At 50.3% G+C, this 19,607-nt stretch overlaps 1 protein-coding gene across 8 annotated transcripts in view; it reads right to left on the bottom strand.

The window, feature by feature from the left end:
- Positions 1–19,607, bottom strand: part of LOC118657340 (inositol-pentakisphosphate 2-kinase) — a 143,739-nt gene that overhangs the window by 72,748 nt on the left and 51,384 nt on the right. For 5 of the 8 annotated variants that reach the window (XR_004967989.1, XM_036311206.1, XM_036311205.1 and 2 more), the window contains 5 exons: positions 18,971–19,123; positions 16,849–17,283; positions 14,305–15,300; positions 13,906–14,057; positions 12,539–12,749 (listed from right to left, as the gene is read on the bottom strand). Coding sequence is in view for 7 of the 8 variants with exons in the window: in XM_036311206.1 (XP_036167099.1) it covers positions 12,539–12,749; positions 13,906–14,057; positions 14,305–15,300; positions 16,849–17,283; positions 18,971–19,123 (1,947 nt within the window). In the remaining variant the exon portion in view is untranslated. Of the gene's footprint in view, positions 1–5,883; positions 6,089–8,933; positions 10,980–11,813; positions 11,972–12,538; positions 12,750–13,905; positions 14,058–14,304; positions 15,301–16,848; positions 17,284–18,970; positions 19,124–19,607 lie in introns of those variants that run through there. The other 3 variants (XM_036311209.1, XM_036311210.1, XM_036311212.1) reach the window with 3 other exon arrangements.

Raw genomic sequence — 19,607 nt, 5'->3', positions numbered from 1 at the left:
CTGCTTTTGTCTCTGCACGCCCCGCAGATAATTGTGTGATCTGTTCCCTGAATGTCGCACGGCATTGACCAGTGACCCCTCCTAGCCCAGTGCTTTCTATTTCTGGAAGGTGGTTAATTTTGTGGCCATGGTTGGGAGTATTCCTCTATTACCTTCTGATGTCCGTGGGATCTGTGGTGATATCCCCCTTTATTTCTTATTTTAACAACGTTCTTTTTTTCTTAGCCTGATTAGAAGCTTATACATTTTATTGATCTTTTCAAAGAACCAGCTTTTAGTTTTGTTGATTTTTCTCTATTAATTTTTTATTTAAAATGTCATTGATTCTGCTCTAATTTTTTTTATTGTCCTTCTCTGCTTACTTTGGATTTAATGTGCTCTTCTTTTTTGGTTTCCTAAAGGGGAACCTTGTGTTATTGGTTTAGATCGTCTTTTCTAATATGCATTCAATGCTATAAATTTCCCTCAAATCACTGCTTTAATGCATAACACTAATTTTGGTTTTATTTTTATTTACTTCAAATTATTTTTTAAATTTCTGTTGAGATTTTTTTTCTTTGACCCATGTGTTATTTAGAAGTGTATTACTTAATCCACAAGTATTTTGGGATTTTGTCTGTTACTGATTTCTAGTTAAATTCCACTGTGGTCTGAGAGCAGACACTGTATGATTTCTATTCTTTTACATTTGTTAGCGTTTACTTTAGGGCCCAAAATGTGGTCCATCTTGGGAAATGTTCCATGTGAGCTTGAGAACTGTATTCTGCATAGTCTGCAATTGTCCGTTGTGTGCAATTGATCGATGGTGCTGTTGAGTTCACATATGTCCTTGCTTATTTTTGCCTTTTGGATCTGTTTCTGATAGAGGGGTGTTCAACCAAAATAGTGGAGTCCTCTATTTCTCTTTGCAGTTCTATCAGCTTTTGCCTCAGTGTGCTACTTTGCTATTAGTGCAGCCACATTAAGGAGTGTTATGTCTTCTTGGAGAATCAACCCCTCGATCATTATGTAATAACCCTCTTTATCCTGATAACTTTCTTGCTCTGTTCCTCCTGAAATTAATATAGCTACACCTACTTTCTTTTGATTGGTGTTAGCATGGTATATCTTTACTTTTAAGTCATATGTCTTTTATTTAAAATGTTTTTTTTTTTTGGTGACAACATATATTTGGATCTTGCTTATTGGTCCACTCTGACAGTATGTCTTCTAATTGATGTATTTAAACCATTGATGTTTAGTGCCAGACCGGTTTGGCTCAGTGGATAGAGCGTCTGCCTGCGGACTGAAGGGTCCCGGGTTTGATTCCGGTCGAGGGGATGTACTTTGGTTGCGGGCACATCCCCAGTAGGGGGCGTGCAGGAGGCAGCTGATCAATCTCTCTCATCGATGTTTCTAACTCTATCCTTATCCCTTCTTCTCTATAAAAAAATCAATAAAATATTTAAAAAATATACCTTTAAACCATTGATGTTTAGTGATTACTGCCCTGTTCTTTGTTCCTAATTTTATCTTCTGCCTTTCTTCAAATATCAGTTATACGTCTTTCTCTGTTTTTAGTGGTTGCCCTAGAGTTTGTAGAATACATTCACAACTAACCAAGTCCACTTTCAAATAACACTATCCCACTTCACAGGTAATGCAGTACCCTATAACAAAATATTCTTAACTCTCCCCTCCTATTCCTTGTATCATTGTCGTCATTCATTTCACTTACATAATTTGTAATTATTAAATGCATTATAGGTATTATTTTGAAGAAATTTATCTATTAAATTAAGAAACAATAATAAGTTTTTTCTTTACCTTTATTCCTTCTCTAATGTTCTTCCTTCCTTTGTATTGATCTGAGTTTCTGACCTTTCCTTCTCTCTGAAAAACTATTTTGACATTTATTGCAAGGAAGGTCAACTGGCAACAGATTCCCTCCATTTTTGTCTGTGTGGGCAAGTCTATTCTTTACCTTTCAAGAACTTCACAGGCTACAGAATTCTAGGGTTTTGCTTGCTTTTGTCTCTCAGCAGTTTAAATATTTCACTGCACTTTCTTCTTGCTTGCATGGCTTTGAGGAGAAGTCAGATGTCATTCTTATCTTTGCTTTGCTATAAGCAAGCCTTTGTACCCACTCTGGCTTTAAGATTCATTGTCTGCAGTTTGAATATCATATGCCAAGGTGTAGTTTTATTTTGGTGTTTCTCCTGCTTGTTCTTGGAGCTTCTTAGATCTGACAATTTTGGTAAATTCTCAGTCACTGCTGTTTCAGATATTCTTCTCTTCCTTCACCTCCTGGTATTTCCCATTGTCTGTTACACCTTTTGTAGTTGTCCCACAGTTCTTGGATAGTCTTTTCCATTTTTCAGTCTTTTTTATTTTCAGTTTTGGAAGTTTCTATTGACATACCCTCAACCTTAGTGACTTCCCTCAGCTGTGTCCAGTCTACTCATGAGCCAACCAATGGCTTTATTTCTTAGTTTAATTTCGTTTTTGATTTTCTTAGATTCCATCTTTCTGCTTATATTATGCATGTGTTCTTACACGTTGTCTATCTTGTCCATTACTGCCTTCAGTATGTTAATCTGTTATTTTAAACTAGAGGCCCAGTGCACGAATTCATGCACAGGTGGGGTCCCGCAGGCTGGCTGGTGATTGGGGCCAATTGGGGCTGGCTGGCCAGGGGGAGGGATTGGCTGGGGAGAGGGATGGCGGGAAGTTTGCTGGCCACAGGAGATTGGCTGTAGGAGCACACTGACCACCAGGGGGCAGCTCCTGCATTGAACATCTGCCCCCCTGGTGGTCAGTGCGTGTCATAGCGACCCGTTGTTCAGTCGACTGGTCACAAAGGTTGCTTAGGCTTTTATATATATAGATTTCTGATCTGGTACGCCCAACATTCTTGCCATATTTAGCCAAGGCTGGTTCTAATGCTTGTCTCCCTTTGTTTTTTTTCTTTCATTTTATTATGCCAAGTTTTTGTTGAAAGCCAGACATGATGTACTGGGGAAAGGGAACTTCATTAATATAATGGTAGTGCAGGGGAGGGGAGAGGAAGTGCTCTCTGGGTGATTGATCTGTTATTAGTGCCCCGTACGTCACAGTTTTTCTTCTTTTCATCTGTTAGGTGGTGAAGTATGGCCAGAGGGGACTTGGAGTGAGGTATTTTCCTGCCCCCAGATTAGTCTGGGAAAGCAGTTTGTCCTGAGGGTGGACCTGGTTAAGAACGCAAGGCTGTATGGATTTTCCAAATGGCTACTTTCCTTCTGTTGCTGGAAGATTTCCCTCCAGGCTTCGCTGTGGGACCTGGTAGGGCTCCTGGGGGAAAACGCAGGTGTGCAGTGTGAGGGTCTCTCCCTGAAGGGGGCTCCAGGAGCTCTTCCCTTTCACTTGTGTGCACTGAGCCTGCAGACATTTGTCAACTACAGGTCAGGCTGTCCTCCCCAGGCACTGGTTACACCTACTCTGGTAAGTTGTATTCTATGTACCTGTCTCGACCATGGTGGGGGGGACAGATGGGCAGTGGTGTACCCTGTGTCCTCACTTCTATGATGGATCTAAGAAGAGGTGTTGGTTTTTCAGTTCATTCAGTTCTTTACTTATTGTTATGACAAAGTCATGAGTTCTAAGCTCCTTACAGGTTGGACCAGAAACCAGAAGTCCTATTGGAAGATTTTTGATTTAATTTCTTGTTACAGATCTATTAAGACTATTTCCTTTGGAGTAACTTTTGGTAGTTGGTGTGATTCTAGTGATTTGCCACTTCATCTAATTTGCTGGCATTGTTATAATATTGTGTTACTAGGGGCCCGGTGCATGAAATTCGTGCACTGAGGGGGGGGGGGGTCTTTCAGCCCAGCCTGCCCCCTCTCACATCCTGGGAGCCCTCAGGGGATGTCCCAGTGACGGCTTAGGCCTGCTCCCTGCTCCCCTTGGGGAGTGGGCCTAAGCCACAGTCTGGCCTCCCTTTGTGGGAGTTGACCAGGCTGATCAGGGGAAGGCACCAGCCCCATCACCCCGCTGCTGCAGCCACTGCCAGTCACCGCAGCCACCAAGGTGTTTTCATCAACACGGACTCCAGTCTCTTCACCATGAAAAAATGACAACTTTCTTTAGGCATTTTCAAGATGTGTCTTTCATATAATAATAATTTATTATTTTTTTTTATCCTCACCTGAGGATATGTTTCCATTGATTTTTAGAGAATGTGGAAGAGAAAGGGAAAGACAGAGAAATATCAAAGTGAGAGGAACACTTTGATTGGTTGCCTCGTGCATGAGCCCTGACCTGGGCCCCAGCCAGGGAGGAGCCTGCAACCTAGGTACATGCCCTTGGTCCGAATTGAACTCAGACCCTGCCATCAGCAGGCCAAGGCATTATCCACTGAGCCAAACTGGCTAGGGCAGGATAAGCCCTCCAGCAGTGGACCTTCGTTTTTTTCTCCATGAGTGTGCTGAAAAACCCTAGATCACCTTTTTGGATTCTTATTACCCAAGTTACTAAGAATATTTCCAGTGGCATACAGGGAGCTTAACCAATGAGCGGTCAGAAAAGGTGTTTCCTCTGTAGTTCACACCAATCGCCAGCTTGGCCCCCCCTTCACTCTCCCCTCTCGCCCCAGGCCTGACCCCTTGGCCAGAGGCGTCGACCCCCATTGCCAGATTAGCCCCTTGCCCAGGCCTCACACCTCCACCAGAGGCGTCAGGCCTGGGCGGGGGACCCCCATCTCCCTCTGATCGCCGGCTTGGCCCCCCACCCAGGCCTGATGCCTCGGCCAGAGGCGTCGACCCCCATCACCTTCCGATCGCAGGATCAGCCCCTTCCCAGGCCTGACACCTCCACCAGAGGTGTCAGGCCTGAGCAGGGGATCCCCACCTCCCCCCATCACCAGCTTCTGGGCGACTTTTGGGCTGGCGGCTCGCGCTGGCGGCTGTGCTGTCCCGCCCTGCCTGCAGTATGCAAATTAGTTATCTTTGTTGGTGGTTAATTTGCATATTGTGCTGATTAGGCAATTGGAGGTGTAGTGAAGGTACGGTCAATTACCATGTTTGTCTATTATTAGATAGGATAATCTTTTTATGTCAAGTTATTAGTGGTGTCCCAGTCATCTGTTATTTTTTTAAAATATATTTTTATTGATTTCAGAGAGGAAGGGAAAGGGATAGAAACATCAATGATGAGAATCATTGATCAGCAGCCTCCTGCCCACCCCCCACTGGGGGTTGAGCCCGCAACCCTGGCATGTGCCCTTGACCAGAATTGAACCCGGGACCTTTCAGTCCCCAGGCCGACGCTCTATCCACTGAGCCAAACCGGCCAGGGCGAGTCATCTGTTTTTGTCTAGCTAAAGGTTGGTCACTTTCCTAGGAAACTACTTTTAGTTATGTTGATTTTCTCTACTATTGAATTTTCTATTTCATTTACCTCTGCTCTAGTATTTACTATTTTCTTCTTGGCTTGTGTTTAGGTTATCCAATTTTTTGGTATGTGATTATTCATAGTATTCTTTTGTAATCCTTCATTTTTTCCAAATTCAGTAATAATTTCTCCATTTTCATTTCTGATTTTTGTAGGGGTGTGTGTGTGTGTGTGGGAAGGACTTGGCATTTTTGCTCATCTTTTCAAAGAAATAACTTTTGGTTTTCTTGATTTTTATTTCTCTCCCCCCTCCCATTTCCTATTTCATTTTCTTCATGCTAATCTTTGAGAGCTACTTGTCCTTCCTCTTGCTATCTTCTTTGGTCCATTTTTAAGTAGTGTATTGTTATATATATATATATATATATATATATATGTATATATATATATACACATATAAATATATATATATTTTCATGAATTTCCTACATTTCATTATTCCTAATTTTATTCCATTGTCATTGGACCATAATGTTTAACTTCAACTTTCTTTAATTCCTTGAAATTTGTCTCGTGGTTTAACATATAGTCTACCTTGGAAAATGTTCTGTAAGAATATGTATTCTATTGTCAATTGGAGTGTTCTATAAATATATTAGTCTTGGCTTACAGTTCTGTTCAAGTAATCTTGGCTTATAGTTCTGTTGAAGTATTCTATTTCTTGATATTTTGTCTTGTTCTGTAATTAAAAGTGGGGTATTAAAGACTGTTACTGAACTATTTTTTCAATTTTGGCAGTTTTGCTTATTGTATTTTTGGGCTCTGTTGTTTGGTACATACATGTTTGTAATTATTAAAGCTCCTTGGTGAATTTACTGTTTTATCATTATACAATGCCCTTCTTTGTCTCTCTTAACAACTTTGTCTTAATATCTATTAATATAGCCATTCCTGTTGTTTTGGCTACTGTTTGCAGGGAATAAATCTTTCCATTCTTTTGCATCCAACTGATTTATATTAATACTAGAGGCCAGATGCATGAATTCTTGTACCAGTGGGGTCCCTCGGCCTGGCCGGCAGGATCAGGCCAAAACTGGCTCTCTGACATCTCCTGAGGGGTCCCAGATTGTGTGAGGGCGCAGGCCAGGCCGAGGGACCCCACCGATTGGCAGGACCCCAGCAGCAAGCTAACCTATTGGTTGGAGCGTCTGCCCCGTGGTAATCAGTACACGTCATAGTGAGCGGTTGAGTGGCCTTGGCATATCATTAGCATATTTGCTTTGATTGGTCGAATGGCCTACTGGCTGACTGGACACTTGGCATATTAGGCTTTTATTATATAGGACTAGAGGCCCGATGCACGAAATTCGTGCAAGGGGCTCAGCCCTCGCAGCCCTGGCCTCATCCAGAAGGTCATTCCACTGTTCAGTCGATTTGCATATTATGCTTTTATTATTATAGATATCATTGAATCTATGAATCACCTCTAAATGCATAGTTCAATCATGGGGAAAGCAATGAACAAGTTTTGGTAAGTAAATCTATCAAAGCTCTAGGTCTCTATTTTATGTTTCTATTTACATAAAGTACAGAAATAGGCCCAGGTGACCTATGTTGACAGACTCAGGGAGGAAGAGTGGGTGCAGAGTATGAAGACTAGGGGGGAGGGGGCTGCCCTCATTTGCTTCTCATTTGGATGGTGGCTGCGGTGTATTCAGTTTGCAAAGATGCAGCTGAGAAACTCGTTTGCACTCATATGTATGTGCTATACTTTACAAACACTTTAAGGCAAAGAGCACAAATCCTATCCTTTACTTTAGAGTGAGGTGAACAAAAAGGAGTCTGGTGTATGTGCTAAGTTTGTACTGTTCTCACTTCCTAGGAGGTCCACGTCAGGATGTGTTCACAATATCCGTGCAAGGAGATCTTCCCTGTGTGTGAGCTACTGTGGAGATGCCACTTCCCCATTAGGGGAGGAGCTCCACCAGAGGGGGCAGGGCTTCACCCTAGGGACCTGGTCTTACAGGCTCATGGATGAACAAGGTGAACTCCCAAGAGCCAATGTGCGTGCCCACAAGAAATCTGACCAAAATGACAATACACGGACCTTATAGCTCAACTGTGTTTGGACACAGCTGAATGTTGAGCACAGAAGCAAACCTGATGGCAGCCCATCCCTAACAAAACCCACGCCAGGTGGCAGAACGTTGGCATGCCCGTTCTCCCAGCACTCCACCAGGCCAGCAGACAGGCCTTCCTAGGAACTCTGTGACTGTTGGTCGCACAGCGGCTGCTTGGTGCACATCTGGCCTGTACATTAGGATGTGCAAGTTCCTAAATGCAAACTACGCTCTGGTAAAAAGCTGAGTTAAAATGACATTCCCCAATGGACAAAGGCCCAGCTGCATGGCCTGGCATCCTGGATCTTGGTGATGATGATGATGGCAGCAAGAACCATATTAGCAACACCCATCCATTGAGCATCTGCTGCATGCCTAGGGCTTGATGAAACCTCACCACCTCTGAGCAAAGAACTACAGTCCCAACCCCAGAGGAGAAACTGAGGCTCCCAGAGGTTGTCTGCCAGAATAAGTCAGCTACCAAAAGGGGTAATGCAACCGAAGGTCTGGCTCCAGACTGGGAACCTGCTGTTGGGAGGTGGGGATGAGCAATGCCCCAGGGAGAGGGAGGAGGTGGTGGGAATGGAGACTCACCCTATGGGAAGGGAAGGCTGAGCAGGCCTTGCAGCACCAAATGCCCCTCCAACCCTGAAATGAGCAAGGACCAGAGCACACCGGGGGCAGGGAAGGTCTTGGCATCTGTGCTTGTGCAAATCACTCCAACACCTGGAGAGGGGCTGCTCCGCCTGGCCCACAGCCGAGGGCTCCTCCTCAGCGGCCTCTTCCAGGGGCCAGTTGGGGAACACCGGCCAGCAGAGGAGGGAAATCCCAGAGTTAGAAACACAAGTCTCTTTTGAAAGAAAGTTTCAAATTGAAGATAGTTTCAAGCTACTGCTACTAAAGAAGGATGGGGATCATCAGAGGAAGGGTCCTAGTGACCAGGAGGCCTGGGGAGATCCCAGGTGGAGGGAAGGGTCCTGGACAGAGTTGCCCAGGCCTGACTGAGGCTGTCAGCAGTGGGTGGCAGAGTATCCCAGGGACTTCCTGCTCCCTCTGCCAGGACGTGCCCCCCACCCTCATAGCAGTCCCAGACGGAGTCTGCATGCCTTATACACATTTCTGCAGATGAATATGGTTTTGTGACAAGCCTTGTCTCAGCACCTAGTCATTCTGGGGTTCAGTGAGCAAGAGTGTGCACAGCCAAGGGTCCTGTGTTATCAGATCGCTCTGCTTTCTGGTCAGGACAAGGTGAAGGCCATGTGCTCTCCTACCACAGTTCGGGATGCTCACACGGTCACCCATCGTGGGACGCATCCCACGCCCCCAATTTACTGAAGGTTGCTCCCAGCTCCCACCACCAGGGCTTCCGATAGGCTGGTTCGTTGTTTCAGGTGCTGGAATGACAGTGCACTGCCGGGCCAGTCAGCTAGGGTGGGGGTCAGAGCAGCACAGAGACGCCTTGGCTTTGTCTTTGTATTATTCTTTATTTATTGGTCCTACCAACATGACCCTCCACCCAGGCCCACTGTTCCTATGTGCACTGGCTTTGAGGGCTTTCACACCATGTCTGTGTCCCACGTCACGACTGACTTATCCTTCCCATTCCTTTTCCATTCTCTGCCGCATTTTCTCAGAATCCGAAGCCATGGTTGTTTGTGTGGGTCTGTGTAAAGGTTCCTTGGCAGGAGGACATGCATACGATCTTAATAAAGACAACACCACTCTGACACTAGGCAATGCATAGGAAAAAATACAGTACTCAGACATTGCAAATAAATACCCCATATAGATGAAGTTATCATAAATGTAACATTTCTTATGAATCAACACTGTAACAGAAGGTACAAAGGGGGTCCCTACAACTAGGAATAAGAAATGCTCATTCCAGGAAACAGAACTCTTCCTATTCTTACTACTTATTAGAATTTGTCCTGTATTTTGGAGGAGAAAGGAAGTTTGTTCTTCCTCTTTGAGTACCAGTATGACCATACAACCTCGCTCAGCAAACTGGGCAGATTAGTTTGCTAAGAAGCTTTATTTAGCAAGTTCTGTTACCTGAAATTAACAGTGATTAGGTACACCAAGCAAGAGAATATATGACATCTTCTCACGTTTGCGAAGAATACTATGGCTAGTCCCTCTCCCCCCTGCACGAGACCGACAGCACCCGCTTCCTTGCTGCCCGTGGCTCTTCACAAACACGGCATGGTCCTCACACCGCCTGCTTAGCGTGTCCCATAAAATTCGTTTGGTTCCCACAGCACTCAAGGCTTGTGTTCACTTTCATTGCTCAGCCCCTAAGTTTGCAAGGACCTGCACAGTAAAGAATCACTGACTAACAGAATTTTGTACAATTGCTGTTTTCTTTCCCTCAACGAAGATGCCCAGGTTCAGGTGTGAAGGTATACCCCCTTTCACACCTATTGGTCCACACTGGCCTTCAACATTCCCAACTAGCTCTTCACTGTCCGTTTTAGAGAATAAACTAGGCGGGACACCTCCCTTAACTGATGAAGGCACTACTGGCAATGATCATTAAGAAAAAGGTGTTGAAATAGAACACCCTAAAATTTGACGACTGTAGAATTTTCTAAGTGTACCACAATTTGGCACAAAACCAGAGTAACAAAACAATTCCAATTTGGAATTTCACTGGTACAGTTGTATAAAATTCTGTTAATCAGTCATGCTTCACGACATCCTAAAACCCAGAAATCTCTGGAATTTGTAGGTAATACTACTCATTCAATAATTTATCTTTTTTTGTTTTTCAAGTGCCTATAACTGTTTAACCAGAGCAAAGGTCAAGTTTTCTTCTTGTTACATTGAACTATTCCTAAGAATAATAATAATACAATATGAAAAACCCCAGAATCAGAACACCCTGGATTTCTTGACGAACATGGCATTTGAAACCTGTTATTTCAAACATGGGCCACATAACCTAACAGGCTGCTGGCCCGCAGCGTGGTGCTCAGCCGAGCTCCCTGCAGGTGGAAGCCTTTGGGCTGCCTGGAGCTGCACACTAGGACACCTCCGTGCCACACGCTGACGTCCAACAGCACATCAGGCGCCGAGACGGCACCACAGGACAAGGCGACCACAGCATGAGACCATCTCTATGCAAGGGACTAAGGAAACAAATGTAATATCAAAATATCAAAAGTGCACAGGTTGATCAAATGAGAAGGAGCTTCTGTAACAGGGAGCCCCAGTGTGAGTGTTTCTAGCGGGTTCCTAAGGGAGCCTGGTAGCTGCCGTCCCAGCAGGTTCTTCAAGCGCTTGTGCAAGAGCTTTTCCAAGCAGCGGCTGCAGCTTTCTGAACTTTAAAGCCTTTTTCCTCTGCCATTAAACACTCAGGAATGCTACCTGCAGTGGCATATCCAAAAACGTTTCTAAGTGGACTTTTAGGCTGCCCTTCCTTCCTCTGCGTGGGCCCACGGGAGGGGAGGGAAGGGGTTGCAGAGTGACAGGGCCGGCGGCCGAGTTCTCCCGGCAGCTAATCTACAGCTGAAAACGGGAGAAAACAAGACAGCGTTAGAACCAGTCACTTGTCGGACAACGGGAGCTCTTGCCGAGCTGAGTGCGCAGGTGCGTTAGTCAGCAGCAGAGACCTGCGTGTGTTAAGGAAGCCGCCAGCTCCCAGTGCTTCGTGAAGATTCCTTACAAGTACGGAGGGAAGCTGTGTGCCAGGCTCAGCGAGGGGGCAGAAGCAGCTGTGGAGCCCTGGCCCCAGCAGTCCTGCTTGCACAAGGTGGAGGGCCTGACCCTTCTCTAGTGGGAGAGGAATCCAAAACCGACATCCCTTCAGCAAAGCCGCCCGGAACCAGGGGCAGGCACGCAGAGGGGTCAGGTGCCCAACCCGCATCTCTCCACTCCCATGGGTGGCAAAGCCCAGATGGTCTGTGCAGCATCTGGAGTTTGGTGGGAACTGAGACACACGAGGGGACCAAGGGGAAGAGTGGAGTTGGGGCAGGCAACTGTGTGAGCGGGCCATGCCAACTCCCCCTCTGAGCCACAGAGCACCCGTCAGGGAGAGGCCTCTGTGGGGTGAAAGGGAGGAAAAACACTGAGAAAGGTGCTGCTTCCGAATGTGGCCAAGCTCTGGTGTGGAAGCAGCTGCTTCTCCTGCCCGCCGCCACCTGGCAATGACAGTGGCCCGGGGGTTTCCAGAACACTGTTTCTTAGGGTCTAAAGCCCCCCAGGAGGAAGGCCTGGTTATGGAAAGCTGGGGACACCCTGATACAAAAGGATGGCTTCCCCCAAGGAAGGGACTCTGGTCAGGCACTTGGGAAGATTTTCTCATGGAAAAAACCCCAGGTTTCGGGCCTGCTGATGTGTTACCTCGCAGGCCTCCAGACCAGTGTGCCAATCTCAGAAAAAGGAGCTGAGGCTCTGAGCTGATCTCGGTGTGGCCAGATGTGCCTCTGCCGCGCGTGGCCGGTGCTGGGCGCACACGCACACCTGGGCTGGAGGACTCGGGGCTCAGGGCTGCGCTTTCTCTGGGGGAGAAATTCAGTCCTTTAGTCCCGAATAGGATTTGCAATGAGATGGTGCATAAGCTACGAAGTAATTCTGTTCGGAGGCAGCAGCCGGAACTCTCAGAACCTCTGACATGCTCCCAGGTGCCGGGCGGCGCAGCTGCACTAGACACATGCACATTTCACCGCAGAGCCGATGGCACACGGGGCCTGGAAAGCCACCTTGTTTCAAGGACTCCTGGCTCTGCCCCCACCTTGACCCCCACCTCTTCCCGCAGGATAGCCGCTGCCATGAAGGGGGCCCCAGGGCGAGCTGCAGACTCCCAGCTGCACTGTCAGGCGGAAGGAAGCACCATCTCAGCTAAACCCTTCCCTCCGCGTTAGTCCCGGGAAGACCAGCCTAGCGCGCGGTCCCGCTGCTGCTGGGTTAGTTGAGATGAAGCAGACAGGTGGCGGCGACAGGTTAACTGCGGTGGGTGGCCCGAAGGCCTAATCGCAGCAAACGTTATACTTCTCGCCGCAGAGCACCTGGGCAGTAAGCCCGGCACTCTCGGTCCTGTCGCTGGCACTGGCACAGGTGTGACTTACGCTTGGGGTGCTGGACTTGACTTTGGGGGTGGCCTTGGCACGGCCCCGCCGGGTCTGCTCGTGGTCCAGCTCAAGCAGCTCCAGCCGCTGGGTCAGCGCCAGCTTCTGCTGGATGGCCATGCGCAGCAGGGAGTTGAGCGTCTTCTTCTCATCCTCGGCGGCCGCCAGCTGCCGCTGCATCTCGTCCAGCTGTGTGATGTATTCGTCACACCTGTGGGGACATCGAGGTGAGAGCGTGGCTGAAGGCCCCGGGAGGGACGTGGGCACTGCTCATCAGGCTGGGAGAAGAGGACCTGCCCTCAGGAGTTGGCTTCCCCTGGGAGGGACTCCATGAAGCTGGTCTTCACTGACAGGGCAAGGGTGCCTCTCAAGGCCTTCAGGTCCCCCGCAGGAAGGTGGGTCGAGGCTCTCCGAGTGTGGGAGTAAATCCAAGAAAGGGACTTGGCTTGTTCTGGGGTTAGCATGTGCCCAAATGGCCAACCTGAGCCTGGAGGGCGCATGTGGGTGAGTGAACAGCCCCTCTGGGTCTGCCCCACCTGAACATGGAGCTGGGGGAGGTGCACACTTGGGGGACTCCCTCCTGTCCGCAAGGAGGGAGTGGGCCTGGGCAGAAGGGCCACCTCCACACTCTCCTTCGCCAGAGGCCAGGGCCACCAGTGAGTCTTAGCTCTCGCCCAGAGGGGAATGGTTTGTGATTTCAGCTCTGAGAAGGCAGGTTTGTGAAGGTGAGGACGTGAGTGTCAACATGCCAGTGCTGAGTGATGACCATCCTTCCCACACTCTGCCCAGGAGGGGACGCTTCCCAAGGAGCCTGGTACTTTCTTTCCTTGTCTTCACCCTCCCCTATGGACAGCAGGGGTCACCCAGCACCCCAGGGGGAGGAAAAGCAGGCCCTGAGCTCAGTTACAACCCCCCAACACAGGGAGCCTCAGCCTCCTGACCCTGAGGACGAGCCTGGACCATCTAGGGACCATGCAGGCCACTGCCCAGGGCCTGCCTGAAACTGGCAGCAGATGGCGCTATGCCCCTCTGGATGGCAGAAACACCAGGAAGCCGTGAACTTCCCAAGACCCTCTCCCGCCCCAAATCTCTGTCAGGGTCAGACGGGGGACACTGGAAGGAGGGGGGATGGGCTGAGAAAGGCTGTGCTGCTTAATCCACAAACTTCCAGCCAAATTCTGGGAAGCCAACTCCTCATTTGTCAGTTACTGGCCCCAATCTACCCTGCGTAACCAGCAGCCCTGCCACTAGGGACCTGTCCTCTTTAGCCTTCGCCTTCAGCTTCCTCATCCGACATGTGAACACAAGCTATGCCCTCTGGGTGTTCGCAAACCCAGAAGGGGCACGTCCCCAGGGGGCAGTGTTACCTGGTGGCGAACATGGCACGCAACGAGGAGAAGGTGGCTGCGTCCTCCTTGAGGGCCTTGAGTTCGTTGCGCAGCTTCATCATCGTCTCGGTCACCATGGCTTTCTCGTTCTCGTACTTGCTCTTCAGGTTGGCAAGGGCCACCTCGGCTGTCTGGGGGTCAGAGAGACCAGGTGGGTGGGTGAAGCATCCGCTATTTCACCAAGTGCCACGGCCAAGACCCCAACCTGTCTGGCCCCTCAGCACCCAGCTCCTCCCAACCGCACTGAGTCAGGCTCTCCCACCTTCAGTAGCACAACCAACACAATCCATAGCCTGAGGCCTGAGCTGACCTGTGAGATGCAGGCCTGGGGGGCAGAGAGGGCGAGGAGCCTGCCAACGGGCTGAGCGCAGCACGCACCTGCTTGTTGGCCTTGAGCACGGTGCGTAGGGTGGTGATCTGCTCCCGCTTGGTGCTGAGCAGAGACTTGAGCTTGAGGATCTCCTCCATGAGCGCCTCCCGGTCCTTGTCTGTGCCAGGGCCCAGCTCCTGGGAGGCCAGGCGCTGCCGCGACAGCTCCGTGGTGCGGTCCACGGCCGCCTGCAGGTGCCTGATCTGGTCACGGATGATGGCAATCAGATTGTAGATGTTCATGGGCTCCCGGCGAGGGTCACTCAGGGGTGAGGGCAGTGAGAGGCTGCTGTCCCCAGCCCCGCCCTCTGCAGCCAGTGGCCCCTTGGGCAGGACTGGTGAGCGGTGTCCGTGGGCTTCAGGACTGCAGTGGCCGGCGCCGGCTGGGCCCTCACGGTAGTAGTCCAGCACGACACGGGTGGGCGTCTCGTTGTTGCACATGCACACGTGGTGGTAGAGGCTGGCCAGCTCCTCGCTAAAGGTCACCAGCTCATCCTGGGCCACACTCAGGCTGCCCTGAGTCTCACCCGCGACGTCACTGACCTTTTTCAGCTCTGTCTGCAGGCGGGCCAGCAGCTCGCGGTCCTGGCCACTGGCCTTCTCCAGCAGAGACACCTTCTCGGCGAGCGCCTGGCCCTCAGCCTCGTGGCGGCCCTTCTCCTCAGCATGCCGAGCCTCGCTGGCCTCGTGTGCACTGCGTAGGGCCTTCAGCTGCTCCCGGAGCTCACCGGCCTCTGCCAGGGCCACGCGGTACTTGCAGGCCAGGATCTCAGGCCCATTGATGTCCACCTCATAGTAGTCGCCATCCTCATGGCTGTCGCGCTCCTTCTCACTGTCCAGGGCCGTGCGTCGCTCCTTGCCAGCCTGCAGGCGCTGCAGAGCGCTCAGGCTCTCGGTGAGGCGGCTCACCTCCTCCCGCTGCTCCAACAGGGCCCCTCGAGCCTGCTCCAGCTGCTTCTGCGCATCCTGCAGGGTCGCTAGCAGGCCCGCCTTCTCCCGCTCCATCTGCAAAGGCACAGAGAGGGCCCGTCAACAGCCCCACCTGTCACTCTGCTGGCCTGGGACTGTGAGATAGGAGAAGGGTCTCCAGGCCTGGGCAGTCTGACTAAATGCTGTTGTGCTAAGTGTTACAATGTAGAACAGTATTTTGCAGAAGCACCTATAAACAGGATGAATTTGATAGGCACTCAACCCGACACATACCTGCGAAGAAAATACCAACGTGAACAACAATGAGGTACCATCTCACACCTGTCAGACTGGCTATCATCAACAAATCAACAAACGACAAGTGCTGGAGAGGATGTGGAGAAAAAGGAACACTTGTGCACTGCTGGTGGGAATGCAGACTGGTGCAGCCACTATGGAAGACAGTATGGAGTTTCCTTAAAAAACTGAAAATGGAACTCCCATTTGACCCTGTGATCCCACTTCTAGGAATATATCCCAAGAAACCAGAAACAACAATCAGAAAGGATATATGCACCCCCATGTTCATAGCAGCACAATTCACCATAGCTAAGATCTGGAAACAGCCTAAGTGCCCATCAGCAGATGAGTGGATTAGAAAACTGTGGTACATCTACACCACGGAATACTATGCTGCTCTAAAAAGGAAGGAACTCTTACCATTTGCAACGTCATGGATGGAACTGGAGAGCATTATGCTAAGTGAAATAAGCCAGTCAATGAAGGAAAAATACCACATGATCTCACTCATTCATGGATAATAGAGACCATTATAAACTTTTGAACAATAATAGATACAGAGGCAGAGCTGCCTCAAACAGATTGTCAAACTGCAGCGGGAAGGCCGGGGAGGGTTGGGGGGCAGGAGGTAGGGGGGTAAGAGATCAACTAAAGGACTTGTATGCATGCATATAAGCATAACCAATGGACATAAGACACTGGGGGATAGGGGAGGCTAGGGGACTGTCTAGGGCGGGGGGATAAAATGGACACATATGTAATACCCTTTGCAATACTTTAAGCAATAAATTAAAAAAAAAAAAATAAATAAATAAAAAATAAAGAAAATACCAACGTGTACTTGACAAATGGTGTATGTAAGCAATGGCTAAGCCTCCTTCCTGCAGGCAGAGCTGTGGCTATGAATCCCCTTTACTTGCTGCAAATAAATAAAACTACCTTGTGACAACCACATCTCGTTCTAGAGCACCCCAAGTGCAGACCTCTGAGTTCAGTAACATGCCTAGATGGGGTACCATGTGTGGGGCCACTGTTGGTCCTCCCCTGCCTAGTCCTGGGGGGCCATGCGGGTCCCTCCTCAGAGGAAACAGACACTGGGATTCCGTTTGGTCCGGGAGGAAACCCTATGTGACATCCACAGGACAGAGAGGAAGACTGCAGGTGTGCACTGCAGGGGGACACGAGAATACCTTGGCCAGCACGCAGAATTCAACCTCATAAGCAGGACCCCACTCCTCTGCGAACCTTCCACCGTCATGCTGCAGTTCCACTTACGCCAAGGTGAAACAAGGTGGGGCAGAGGGAGGCGGGCCACCTGCGCCACCTGCCCGCCCACCTGCTCACCTGCACCAACTGCTGCGTCAGCTTCTGGACCTCCGAGAGGTTGAGCTCGCTGAGGAGGTCGGACACAAGGCCGGGGCAGGGCGGGGCCAGACCGTCCTTGGTGGGCGTGGAGGTCTTGTTGTCCAGGGGCAGCTTGGCCAGGCAGCCGTGCTCAAAGCCGTTAGCCAGGGCCTCGGCGTCATCGCTGAGCTTGAGGCCATCCAGAGAAACGTGCAGGTGGCTGGTGTAGAGGGAATCGTTGATGCTCATGTAGTGCGACAGCTCCTTGCGCAGGCTGTTCTTCTGCTCCCGCTCCGTCTTCAGCGTCTCTAGCGCCTCCTCCAGCTGCCGCTCCGAGATCTCCTTGAGCCGGATGGCGTCCTCCAACTGGCTGTTGAGGTACTCAGTCTCCTCCTCCAGTCGCTTGATCTCATGCTTGAGGCCCTCAAACTCCACCTGGGAAAGAAGCCAACACTTGTCTCAGCCCAGTGACGAGGCAGCACCATCGCGCTGTGACACCAGGTGCAAGCACACAGGACCGTGTGCACACGGTGTGTGCAGAGCACCAGCCACGGCTCGGAGCGGAGATTCCATGGGAATCTGAACACACGCACCAGGCCAATGTGTTAATGACGTCATGGTTACCAAGTGTCTATTGACGTTAAGGTCTACGAAGCTACTTAACATGAATAGTTGACGACATATTTTAAGGCACATAAATACATATCTGAATGTGCGCTGCGACCATTAATCCCAATGATACTTCAAAAACTAAGAACCCGCAGTTCCCACGGAGGCAGGGCCCTACTGAAACTGCATTTGCAGATGGACGAGGAGGGAGCAAGCAGAAACCTGTGCTTAACACAGGGGATGGGAGATCAGGGCCTATGCGCAATTTAACAAAACACTGCTATTTATTCTGCAATAACATTATGCTAAGCGAAATAAGCCAGTCGGAGAAAGATAAATATCACATGATCTCACTCATATGTGGGATATAATGATCAACATAATTTGATGAATAAGAATAGATCCATCTAGAGACAAATGGTGTGTGTTGCGGGGGGGTGCGGGGTGGGAGGGAGGTTGGAGAGCAACCAAAGGACTTGTATGCATGCATATAAGCATAACCAATGGACACAGACACTGGGGCGGTGGGGGCTTGCCTGGGGTGGGAATGGCTCGGTGGGGTGAGGGGGAGGTGTCAACTGGGGAAAAGGGAGACATGTAAAACCTCAGACAATAAAAAAAGAAAAGAAAAACGTAAGGAACCCACTGAGAGGCAGTAGTGAGCGCATCTCGGATGGCCGAAGCCCAGAGGACATGCCTAGGATGGAGCTGGACTCCACCACATGCTGCTCAGGCTGGAGGCGAGATCTCCCTCTCCTCAGGCCCTTGTGCGGCCAGAGGCGGAGCTCTGTGCTGCGTTCTTGGGGAGAAGTGTGCTCTCTGCTGGCTTTTGCAAACACAGAGGTTCTGTTGTTGGGATAAGCACGTGGCCCACACTTCCCTCTGCAGAATTCCCACTGGGGGAGGAGGCCCCTCAGTGCCCACTCTGGAGCTGTGGCGCTGAGAGAAGCAGGTGCCAGGGAGAGCACTGAGACCCTCGGGCCAGGACCACCTGGTTGGCCGGTCACAGGGGAAGATGAGCCTCCTCGCCTCACCCATTGCTGAGTTACTGAGGACAGACGATGGCTCGAACATCCCCACTGCTCCTCAAGGTAGGCCCTGGCTTCACCCAGAGGGTCCCTCAAGGCCGGGACCACAAAGGATCACAGGGGGCTGGCACCTGAGACAGCAGGAGGGATGCGCAGGCCGACACCTCCCAGGCACCACAGGACATGGGGACATCGTGGGCTTCCCGCCAGCACCTCGGAGGGGACTAAGCTGGATACCCAGCCTCTGAAGATTTTTGGTGTCACCTCTTCATCGCTCCTGCATCTCCCATTTCTGCTGGCCAGGAGGCCTCGGCCAGGCCATGGTCAGCCAACACTGAGAGGCCCTGTTCTTACGGTTGTGGAGGGGCCAGACCCTGCACCACACTCCTGGTCAGCATTAGTGTGTGGCCTTCTGACAACGCAAAATGGCAGCATGAGGGGGTGTGAGGGTCGCGGCCCAGAGCGAACCCCGGCCAGCCACTTGCCTGGTTCTGCCTGAGCACAGACACCTGCTTCTGCAGGCTGATGTTCTCCTCCTCCAGCTCCGAGTAGTCCTGCAGCAGGCGCGCCTCCCGGAACTTGTACTCCTTGATGTCATCCCGGAGGCGGCCCCGCTGAAGCTCCACGTTCTGATTGATCTGCCGGGAGGAAGGCGGGTGTGAGCAGCCTGCCCAGCTGGCCCTGCCACCCCTGGGGTTTGGGGGGCTTGGCGCAGTCAGGGGAGCAGGGGCCCTGGGCAGGGTGAGGGGTGAACAGCGAAGGGCTCTGACCCTTGATTTCTTCATCTGTAAAATGGGTTACAGTGGTGCAGCCTGTGGGAACAGCTCAGCAATTCCACCTGCCTTGGCAATGCTGCTCCCTGGCTGCACCCCAGAGAAACGAAGGCACAGACTGAAGAACAGAGACGCATATGTGGGCCCGGGCCAGTGTGGCTCAGTTGGGTAACTGTCGTCCTGTGCAGTTTGATTCCAGGTCAGGGCACAGGCCCAGACTTGGGTTCAATCCCCAGTCTGGATGTGTGCAGGAGCCAACTGATCAATCTCTCTCTCTCTAAAATCAATAAAAACATTTTAAAACATTCATACAATTGACAAAATGCCGCAACACGAATGAAAACATTAT

Source organism: Myotis myotis, unplaced genomic scaffold (assembly GCF_014108235.1).
Source record: "Myotis myotis isolate mMyoMyo1 unplaced genomic scaffold, mMyoMyo1.p scaffold_m19_p_52, whole genome shotgun sequence".
In the NCBI taxonomy this organism is placed as follows: domain Eukaryota; kingdom Metazoa; phylum Chordata; class Mammalia; order Chiroptera; family Vespertilionidae; genus Myotis; species Myotis myotis.
This window is presented reverse-complemented; position numbering and strand designations above follow the sequence as displayed.